At 44.0% G+C, this 11,166-nt stretch overlaps 1 protein-coding gene and 1 long non-coding RNA gene across 2 annotated transcripts; one reads left to right on the forward strand and one right to left on the reverse strand.

The window, feature by feature from the left end:
* The first annotated feature begins 253 nt into the window (after positions 1-253).
* LOC306926014 (protein FAM53C-like) lies at positions 254-7,258 on the forward strand. Its single transcript, XM_079505209.1, has 5 exons — positions 254-392; positions 3,150-3,440; positions 3,904-3,964; positions 4,474-5,324; positions 6,509-7,258. The coding sequence occupies exons 2-5, from the start codon at positions 3,357-3,359 to the stop codon at positions 6,776-6,778; spliced, it is 1,266 nt and encodes a 421-aa protein (XP_079361335.1). The 5' UTR covers positions 254-392; positions 3,150-3,356; the 3' UTR covers positions 6,779-7,258.
* Positions 7,151-9,754, reverse strand: LOC306926099. Its single transcript, XR_013790369.1, has 2 exons — positions 7,932-9,754; positions 7,151-7,595 (listed from the first exon to the last, which is right to left on the reverse strand). It is a non-coding gene; the product is annotated as an uncharacterized lncRNA (long non-coding RNA).
* Between the last annotated feature and the right edge of the window lie 1,412 nt (positions 9,755-11,166).

The following is an 11,166-nucleotide window of genomic DNA, read 5'->3' on the forward strand; positions in this document are numbered from 1 at the left end:
ATATACTTAGTTAATAAGCCTGTCTGTTGGGTTTCTTTCCATCTTTCTATTTTAATGTTGTTTATTCAGGAATCCATTGGTAGCGGACCAGGCCAGGGGGGGAGGCTGCTAATGTTATGCATGAAATATACAAAAACAGTCTTTCATTTGTCAGCAAATGGAATGTCAACGCAACGATAAAACACGTCCACGTACAGTCATGTCATAACGGGTCATCGTGGGTCTCAAAAACGAAGATCTCAGTGGATTTTGGGGACGTGTTTCATTCGGACTCGCACCCTCCGCAGATGGTTTCGTCCAAAAGCTATAAATAGTGCGCGAGGCCGTGCCGTGGCTCGTCCTGTGCGCGTGCAGCCAGCTTTGCGGTTGCTAAGGAGACACGGGAGGGCCAGGTAATGCATCAGTTTGGCTGTGTGTTAGCTATAGTGGTGTGTGGCTGACGTAAACTCTCTGCATCATGTAATAAATAGACCTAAACGTGATGGAGTCGCTCGTGTGTATGTGTGTAGATCCGTGCGCTGTTCTTTACAACGGTGTAGCATTGATGACAACACGGTGGGGAAGCAGTAAACAGGCCTTAATGTTGCCACTAGGGCTAGCTATAGCCGATGTAGCTCAGCCCCAGCTAGCTGTGGTTGGGTTGAACGCTATACACAGGGTCAGTTCAGTTCCCACAGGCTGGCTGGGCTGCATCATGATGTCCAGATGCTATGTTAGTTTGTGTCAGCGTCTGGTTTTAGACTAGAGTCTGCACTTCGTTGGAAAATAACCTTTGGTGCAGATTAACGGTTAACAGTTTTCACACAATTGCTATTTAATTTCCTTTTTTTTTTTTTTTTTAAGCCATGACAGCTATCTATGTTGGACAGCTAGTTATCTGATGTAGACAGCCTGCAGTGTTCCTCTTTTTTTAGCTTTAACTTGTCGTATGCAAACCTCAAACTGTTTAGCAGTCAGCTAACCTGTTTTTCAGCAAGCAGTTAGAATTAACACTGGTTTAATGAGGAAGGGGGGGGGGGGGGGGGGTCATTTGACTTGATTGTCACATTCATGGTCGTTTGGCATTAACTTCCCTTTACCTAGTCAGATGATCAGGTCAATGTTTCAAACCCAATGTCCATGAGCTAACCTGCACATTGTACAACAAGGTTTCAAATCATCTGGCTGACTGACAGATGTGCAAAGATCTTTTGGCTGGTTTAGAATGGATGACACATTTGTTAGCTTAGTTATTGATCATATATGTATATATATATTTGCAGTCTTTGAAAGTCCCTGCTCTATGAGGGTGTTTGGTAGTGTACAGATGATTACAAAGCTAGGCAAGTGGAATCTCATGTGGCAGTATAGGCTACTTGTAACACTAATACTCTAGCAAGCAACATGGTTGCCACATGGAAAAGGCCCAGCCCCAGAGGGCCTCCTCTGACTCTACAGAAAGTTCTGAGGGAAATAAATACCCTCAACGCCTAAAGCATAGCAATGAATAGTCTCTGTCATTTAATTTCACCATGGACACCCCTTATAGTTTTACTTTAAGTGTCAAAGGTAAAAGTTGTGTGCCATCATGATTTTCTTAGAGAGCAGTGCAAAGGTTGAAATGAATGGTCAGGATGTTGTATCAGGGCCAGTGTTAAGTTTGTTTCCTAGGGTGTGTCTTACTTTCACTTACTACTATTAGATCTTGTGTAGAAGTCAACTGACGCACGCGGTGACGTGTTTCCATTAAATTAAACTTAAAATGAAATTCAGAAAATGCCACCTTGGGCCTGTGAGGTTGTTGTCGTTGCATTGATGCACGTCTTTGTGGTCTGCTGTTCTGTGTCCTGTCTGTGCCTTCTCTTCTTCACCCTGGCCATTTTTGAGACCACTGGAGCCCTGGTTGTCCACTTTTTTCCCCTCTTTTGTCTGCCTCGCAAAGCAGCTATGGCATGCTTTCAGCCCCACTCCCCCTTCATTTTTTTTCACACACACTTCCCCCATCCTCCCCCTCTTCCTCTCTCGGTCTCCTTCCCCCTTCCATTCTCCTCTGTCCTAAAGCGAGCACCAGGCTCCTATCACGTCTCACGTAAATTGGACCCACTTGGCTTTCATTGCCGTGGCATTCCCCAAAAGCTTTTCCTGTGTACTGTGTGCGTACTTAAAATCTGAGATGGGCCCTTCTTTATCAGATGGCAATGGTCATACTTTTCATTGAATGTATGCAATGGAATGTGGAGTGTTTCTTTGTCCTTGGGCCTTGAGCCACCTGTATGCTTTCTGCCTTTTGTGAAAGTGGAACCTATCAAGAGTGCCTCATGTGCACGTGAAAGGCAGAACTTAAATCTGTGCCTTTTTTTTAATATAGCAACATTTGTAAGCTTCATGTATACTTTATTGCAGGGGTTCTCAACCTGGGGGTTGTGACCCCTCGGAGGGGGGTTGCCAATGCATCTGAATGGCTGGAACATGGAAATTTAGAGTTTACATAGTACATGCATAAACTTTCCTTAACGATTCTATCTGGTTTCGGTATACTATTTATGATGCATCTTCTCTATTAAGGTTATTTTAGTGGTCAATTTGTATTGGGGTGGGGCAGGGGTCGCAAGGCATGGCCAAAGCATTTCTGGGGGTCCCGAGCCAAAAAGGTTGAGAACCCCTGCTTTATTGCACCTGACCTTCAAGTTAAACAATGTGTTACAGCATATTATTAGCATGGAGATCAGCAATCTTGGAAGATCGCATAATTCCACATTATCTCTCTCTCTCTCTCTCTCTATATTTATATAGTGTGCATTCTGGGATGGATTGGGCCAAATCGTGAACGAACTGGCCGTTGACTATCATTGCACGCGTTCACATATGAAACAGCGTTCACGTGTCATTGCCCCATAACGTCATAGTGATAGTGATAGTCAACGGACCAGTGCTGGCTCGAGCTGCAATACCAAATTAGGCCACTATGTCCATTTCGCCTCAGGGTTTCCTCCGGGTGCCGTCTCTATTAATATATTATTATTCATGTGTTTTACGTCTTCTACATAGCTTGTCACTAGCATGTCTTAACGTAGCTGCTATGGAAGACAGCCAGAGCCATGATACTGTAGGTTTAGCCAGTTTGCTTTTCATACCTGGATTTCTCCTCCATTGCCTGTCCTTTTTACCAGGAGAAGTGAAGATGACCGTGGCGTTGTGAGAGAGCCAGTCAGTCTGGCTGGTTGAGGTGTGGAGGGGACACCACAGACCTCGCCAGGATCCTGACAGACCCCTGTACCTTTTCCTCCTCCTCACCTTCATCTCTCCCGGGGTCCAGGATCCTGACGGACCCCTGTACCTTTTCCTCCTCCTCACCGTCATCTCTCCCGGGGTCCAGGATGGTGACCCTTATCACAGAGCAGCTCCGGAAGCAGAGTTTAGAGGAGCACAGTCACAAGGCCTTCTCCTTCAATGTGAATGTGGTGAGTAGAACTTCAAACCATGTCACTTTTAACCCATTTAGACCTGACACCAGATTCTACAAATGTCTTCTAAATCATCAGTTTTCTGAAAAACCCATGTTTCTATGCCAGTGGTGCTCAAACTTGTTCATGTCAAGGAGCCCCACAATTATATGTATTTGGCCGCAGACCCCCATCTCAAAATATGATGTTCCATGGACCACCCAGAAGCAAAGATTTGAGTTAAATCGTGCACTCTGAAAGAATATATATTCAAAGATTTGCGGCACATTTTCACGATTTTTCAGAAATGGCAGACCTACAAGCTCGTAGCGCGGCACTCGCTGCCGTGCTATGAGCTTGTAGATCTGCTATTTTTCAATAGCAAGTAGAACATAATGTTTAAAACACCAAAAGTGGTTCCCGCCCAGAATGGGTTAAAAACGTAATGTACTTAAAAGTAGTCAATCTTTTGTCATTTCAGTCTTTGCCTGCAGTGGGATCCAGCCCTACTATCTCCTGGAGTGCCTATGGATTGACTCCAGGTAAGTCCATGGTTATGAACTGAATATTTTCATTGGCTTCAATGTATAGATCCTATCGCAAACTTGGGGAGGGGCAATTCTAAATGATATATTATTATTGACCACCAATGTCTAATGCCATTTGCGCATACATTAGGTTTTTGAGGGGCGCTAGCCCTTCCTATACACAGGTTTAATGTTTGTCTACGTCATGTGTCGTTTACGTCATATTGTCTCTTTATTGTTAATGGTGTTTAATGTTTGTGTTGGCACCGTTTGTCACCATTACATCATCTAATCAACATGAGTTAGTTTAATATATTAGCGCCCCTCACTTCACACAGGTGTGATTTGTTTTTTAGCTTATTACTACTACATGTTTTATAACTTATCTTGTATTGGCTAGTTGTATTGGCATACTGTATTTTGCACTATATTTGTTGGACATCATTAGCATAGTCTGGCGGAGTATGTCACACCAACATTTCACTGACAAATAAAATCTTGAATCTATCTTCTGGCATTCCCAGAGAGCAGTTTGGCAATGTACCCATCATCCAGGGCCCATCTCCTGGATTCCTCCTCTGGCCTGTCCCCTCTCGACCCCCTAGGGCCCCCTGTCCCAGTTGGAGATTGTCTCTACCAACCTCAAATTCCCAGCACCTCAGTCACTGACCTGGCCTCCCAGAGCTCCCCACCCCCACCTCCCAAACGTCACTGCCGCTCCCTGTCTGTCCCGGAGGATCTGTCTCGCTGCCGTTCCACCTGGCGCCCCTGTGCCTCCAAAGTGTGGACCCCGGTTAAACGCCGCAGTCAAAGTGGAGGAGTAGCTTGTTTGGCGTCCGGGGCCTGCTCTGGCCCGCTCCGAGGCCCCAGCTCCTCTCTTACGTCCTCGTCCGTGCACTCGTCCTCCAGCCCCACATTCTTTAGCCTGGCACTGTCGTCTGACTCCCCGCTACCCTGGAGCTTTCCCTGGGACCCCTGTGACACGCTGCGGGGGGCCTGCTCCACCTTCTTCCCAGCCCCCTCCTCCTGCTCCTCCTCCCCGGCTCCTCTGGCTTCGTCTCGCTCGCTGCTGCGCAGGCGCTTCTCCCTGTCCCCCGTGCACATCCAGGAGGCATCTCTGCTCCCCCTGCCTCCGCAACCCTCCCCAGTTTCTGCCCTGATCCCCGGCTGTTGCGCCACGGAGCCCTTGGCCCCCTCCCCTTCTCCCACCTCAGCCTGCAGCACCCCGTCTTCCTCTAGACGCGCACTGCGCCCGGTCCTCCCACGATGCCACTCTCAACCCTGTGACATGCGTAAGCCTCGTCTGAAGAGACGCCATGACCCAGATATTCTACCCTGCCCCCGGCCTGGCCTTGACTTCAGCAAGATGACTCAGGTGAGCATAATGCTGCAGCCAATAGGGGTGCTTATTTTAATTTGTGTTATTAATATTTGGTCTATATATTTTTTACTTTTACCTTACCATATTGAATTTCACATTTTAACTTTATACTTTATTTATATATTGTATGTATTTACACATTTTTAACTAATGGCATTAATCAATCGGATATTATGGCATGGCTCTGTAGGATGTCAAACAGATATTTCAAACAAATTATAACTAATGAAAAGGAAAGATACGCCCGCACACTGATTATAATATCTGCTCGGTACTAGAGTATACATGTATTGAGGGCAACGTTTCAGTCCCTACGGACCTTCAGGCAACCAAATTATAACAAATTAGAAACATGTTAGCAGTGGTTGCTTTCTGGTAGTTTGCTTTGCCATGAAAAGCAACTCCACCACCACCAAGGCCCTTAGTTCCCTGCTTCTGTCCCCACAGTCCCAGTGTGTTTATGTTGGGATCATTAGTGAACAGAACTGGGCCTCTGGTTCCCTGACCTCAACCACAATCGCCCCCCCTCCCCCGTACCCCACCTACTGTATGAAGCAGCATTGCACTCACATTCCTGTTTCCATCAGATGAGTCCGGCCTGCATTGGGTTCTGTGGTGTGATGTTAGTACTGGCACTTTCACCCCACTTCCCTGACCCACTGTGTGTTTTTGGGCTGGCCTCTGCATTCCTGTGCATCTGGCCACTGGAGTCTGCTATGCCCGTTGGAGATTTCCCCTGAATGCTGCTTTCTAACCCTGTTAAAAGAATGCCACCGCCATTCATGGTAACTTCCTGGTTTGTTTAGTGATGTCATCGCCTTTCCTCCGATGTCCTCCTCGGTCTTGTTCTTGTTTATGACGTAGGAAAGGGGTTGTGTGGATCTTCTTGTTCTGCTGCTGTGTTGCAACATAAAAGATGGTGCATTTTGAGAAAGGGCAGGCTATAATGCAGTTTCAGAACGGCTACACATGAACCGTAAAAGCTTTGAGCGTTCTGATTTCCATGGTAAAGCGATCTACACACTGACATGTGCGTACCATGTGACTGGTCCTTCACATGAAGGCCCACACAGCAGTGTGTTGATTTTTAAATGACGTTCAGTATGGTGTCATGGGGACATATCTGGTCACCCTATGCTGGTGTGCATGGTCTCATGTAAGGTCTCTGTGCTTTGCAGATTGGTAGTGGTGGAGCCCTGGGCTGCGGCGGAGCAGTTGGCTGCATGATGCTGGAGCACGTTGCCATGCAGGGGGAGCGGCGATCAGCCTTTTCCCCCGCAGAGTTCCTGCTGGGACGGACCAGTATCGTACCGCTGAGTGAAAGTGAGGAGGAGGAGGAGGAAGAAGAGGACGACGTTAAAAGAAAGGGGAGTACGATAGACGGACAAAAGATCGTTTTTGAGAGAGACTGCACAGAACTGGACTTGAACCTTATAGAGGAGAATTGATGCCTCCTGCTTGGTGCTGCTTTGTGTGCTCAAACTGCATTTCTCACCATGTTATTCACACGTAGGCTACGCACACTCTTCTGGCAGAACCCTTGGGAACCTGTTGCCCCTCTGTAGGCATGCATCAGGGCCCTTCATAATCCCCCCACCCCCCACCAAAAATGCCCGACATTGTCCTTTGTCAACACTTCAGCAAAATTCATCACGCCCAACATTTCACAAGAATGATGTCATAGTGTCTTCCATCATGACACTCCGTTGGTAAATCTGCACGAGTAAATAAGTGCGTTCACATGCACACAGTATTCTGGCTAATAATCAATATTAAAAGACTCGTTCAGGATAAGCCATTTATTATTATGCATCTGGATCACACACACACACACACACACACACACACACACACACACACACACACACACACACACACACACACACACACACACACACACACACACTAACACACAATATTGTAAATATTGCCATAGAAAACCTTCCAGTAAGCAAAAATGTAATGTTAAGGCAGGTACATTATATACATTAATCCCAGCTAATATTTGTCTGTATGGAAATGAGCTTATACAAGTTGTGGTATGTGTATATCTTACGGTGAATTTGGAAAATATGGTGGAGAGAATTTGGGAAAATCAACATTCCACATGACAAACATTGGTTTAGGATGTATAGCGCCATGTAGACATTGTCATACAACTGTGCAATCATAGCTCTGCAAATAGCCAATCTACAAGCTCACAAGGCAATGTGAGCTAATGTAGTTTGTCTGTTTTCCCGTTAACATTGCTGTGTTCCCTTAGCCCTAGTCCAGGGTTCCCCAATTAATTTTCCTCAAGGGCCATATTTTGACTAGGGAACCAGGCTGGGGGCCGAGTCCGCACGCGCGAAAAATTGGGTTTTTTATTTTTTCATTAATTATTTTTTCATTAATTAAAAAAAAATTGTTCTCAACCAGTGGTCCAGGGACCACCAGTGGTCCTTGAGGGTGTGCCGAGTTTGACATGCATAGGCTATCTGGGACACCCCCCCCCCCCCCCCCCCAAAACAAAACAAAACTTTTTTTTGGGAAATTCTTCCAGGGGCCACAAGGGGGCGCTCCACGGGCCGCAAATGGCCCGCGTGCCGCCTATTGGGGAACCCTGTCTCACGTAGCCAGATAACTATTCCACAATCTCCGAATGCTATATAGTCTGGAACTACACCTCCCGAAATCAGAGTAAGAAAGCTGGCATTTCCGTTCACAAAAACATATATTTTTAAATATCTTTACATTTAACTTTATAATATCCATTTCTGCTAAGCGGCAAGCTATATATGCTTAGATGATTTCTATTTATATTAGGATAAATTTTGCACGACTGTAAAGATTAAAACGGAAGTGGGGAGGAGGCTTTATCGCTTGCTCATGATCAGAGCTTCCGTTCTCCAGACTGTGATGAAAGCATTTGAAAATTGCAGGAGGCAACAGCCTGGCCACGTGAGACTACCGTAACCCTAATGGAGCTGAGGGAACAGGGCTGACCCTGGTCACCCAATGGCTCATTTGGGTGCACATCATGAGCCACAATTTAGACCGGAGGACGATTCTACAAATGTCTTCTAAATCCTGACAGTTTTCTGAAAAACCCATGTTTCTATGTCAGTGGTGCTCTAACTATTTCATGTCAAGGACCCCCAGAATTATCTGTATTTGGCCGCCGACCCCCATCTGAAAATATGTTGTTCCAGGGACCTCCCAGAAGCAAAGATTTGAGTTAAAAAACGTTCACTGTGAAAGAATAAATATATTCAAAGATTTGTGCCACATGTTCACGATTTAAAAAAAATAGCAGACCTACAAGCTCGTAGATCTGCTATTATTCAATAGCTAAAGTATAACATAATGCTTAAAACACCAAAAGGGGTTCCCGCCCAGACTGGGTTAAGGCTTTGGCCTCAGCACACCTGCATTGTGAGTGAAACAAGATGAGTGCCCCCTCCCTTCCGGGTCCATCCAATCTGCAGAACATTGTAACGTATCACTCTCTGGTCTGTGTCAGCTTTTTCTTTTCCATTGCAAATTCTCACATTACATTTTCCCAAATTCACCTTTACATGCAGTATACAATCACATCCTTAAGAAAACTGAAATATCAGAATATGAATCGGCATGTAAATGCTCTCATTATGTAATTGAAAGCAGGATAAGATTATTCCAAGGGTACATAACATTATATGGCACTTTTCAATGATTGTAATTAGATTGCTTGTTATGATCCCCAGTGGACAGGATACATTCCAGAATGTCATAGCAGTTCCTGAAAAGCCCATCCATGTCACCATATTGGATCTTCTACACACCCAGTTTGACCCTGTGGAACACCCCAACATCAGTAATGCTTAATTTATAATCAGTCGTACAATGGTGTTGGTCAAATCTGGCTTAAAAGCTTGCTTTTCTTGTATCAAAAGCAAAAACTATTGCAAACCCTCTTGTTCATATTTTCTTTGGTGTGGGAGACTTTTTGTTGCTTTAACATCAACGCATCTATTGTCAAAGACTAGTTATATAATATTTTGGATGATATATTAACTTGATCATGCCTTAAGCTTGAAGTACAATGGGTTCCTGATGTTTTAGTGTTCACCTTTCTCAGCCAGACAGTTTTTCCTTCCAAGGAATCATTTGCTATGATTCAGACGCTAATGAACGGGTCACACATGCACTATAACGGACAATTGATTAACTAAATCAATGCTGCAGTTGGCTCCAATAGGGCACAATGTAATAATGTACTGTACAGTGGTTACACATGTTGTGTGTGAGTGTATGTGTGATTAAAAAAATAGAAAAACAAAAAAATAAGCCAGTAGTGATGCAGACTTTCAGAGGATTGGTGGCCTTTCGGAAATGATTTTTAATGTGTTTTCAGATGGAGAAGTTCTTACACAATTTGTGTAATAAAATAAAGTTTAATAGAGAATGTTTTTTTTTTGTTCTGTTTTCCAACAAATGTCCTTTTTGTCTTATTTAAATCAGGAACTTTGGAACATTAGCATTAGGGATGAACTGTGCTACGGTTAGTGATAGGTGACACCTAGTGTTTGATTTAGGCATTTAAGTTGCAATGGCCCGGATTGATTCAAAACAATTCTGATAAACTTTAATGTAGATATTGTTTTTAAATTGCACCTTTAAACTCTGAATAACATAATTTCAGGAAATGTATGAAACGCATGGCTGAATTATGACAACACACACACCTTTATTAATCCCACAGGGAAATTCAGTATTGAAGTTGAAATATTCTCGTTTTCTTAGTTGTAGCTCCTTCATTCGTCATTTGTTCTGAATTATTGATTTTTATTTTAAATCTAGGAATATTGACTTTTAGTCCACTACATTTATTTGAAAACTTTAGTTTGTTGATTTTAATTATTACAAAACATACATTAAGCACTTCAACCCTTTACGGCTGTATCTCAAAGAATTAGAATATTCCGCAAAAGTTCCTTTTCTTCCATAATATCTCAATTAATTGCGCATAAAGTGAAATATTTAAAACATTTTTTTGTGTTAATCTTGATTGTGCCTGTATGCTCATTAAAATCAAAAAATCCTATCAAAATATTAGAATATTTTACGAAACCACTAAAAAAAATGTTTTTTTAATCCAGAAATGTCGACCATCTGACCATCTTGATGTACATTAATGTATGCAGTCAGTACTTGGTCTGGGCTACTTTTGAACAAATTATTTCATCAACGGGGCATGACATGGAGGTGATCAGCCTTTGTCACTGTTGAGGTGTTATGGAAGCCCAGGCTTGCTTTGATAACAGCCGTAAATTCATTTGTATTCAGTTTTATGTCTTGCACCTTACTCTTGACAATACAACCTAGATTCTCTGTGGGGTTCAGGTCAGGTCAGTTGGCTGGTCAGTTAAGCACAGTAATACCATGGTCAATACACCACTTACTAGTCGTTTTGGCACTGCGGGCAGGTGCCAAATCCAGCTGGAAAGGAAAATCACCATCTCCATAAAGCCTGTCAACATACAGAAGCACAAAGTGGTCTAACATATCCGGATAAATGGATGTGTTGACTCTGGACTTGATACAACCAGTGGACCAACACCAGCAGATGACATGCAGCCAGATAGAATGCTGGCCCCCCCCAAAAAATATAGTTTTTGTTTTTTATAATAAATAAAGACATGAATAATGTGGTGTGGCGTCACGTGTGTGCATGCAGGTCCACCCACTCCGGGCCAGGCCCACCCAGAACTTCAGTACTGGCTTTGCCACTGATGACATGGCACCCCAAATCATCACTGACAATGAAAACGTAACACTGGACTCAACACAGCCATCAATCAGGATATTTTAGAAC

Source organism: Electrona antarctica (assembly GCF_951216825.1).
Source record: "Electrona antarctica genome assembly, chromosome: 1".
NCBI lineage: Eukaryota > Metazoa > Chordata > Actinopteri > Myctophiformes > Myctophidae > Electrona > Electrona antarctica.

Coding starts and splice junctions, on each gene's coding strand:
- LOC306926014 (XM_079505209.1), top strand. CDS start 3,357: ATGGTGACCCTTATCACAGAGCAGCTCCGGAAGCAGAGTTTAGAGGAG. Junction 3,441..3,903: donor TCTCCTTCAATGTGAATGTG/GTGAGTAGAACT, acceptor TTGTCATTTCAG/TCTTTGCCTGCAGTGGGATC. Junction 5,325..6,508: donor ACTTCAGCAAGATGACTCAG/GTGAGCATAATG, acceptor TGTGCTTTGCAG/ATTGGTAGTGGTGGAGCCCT.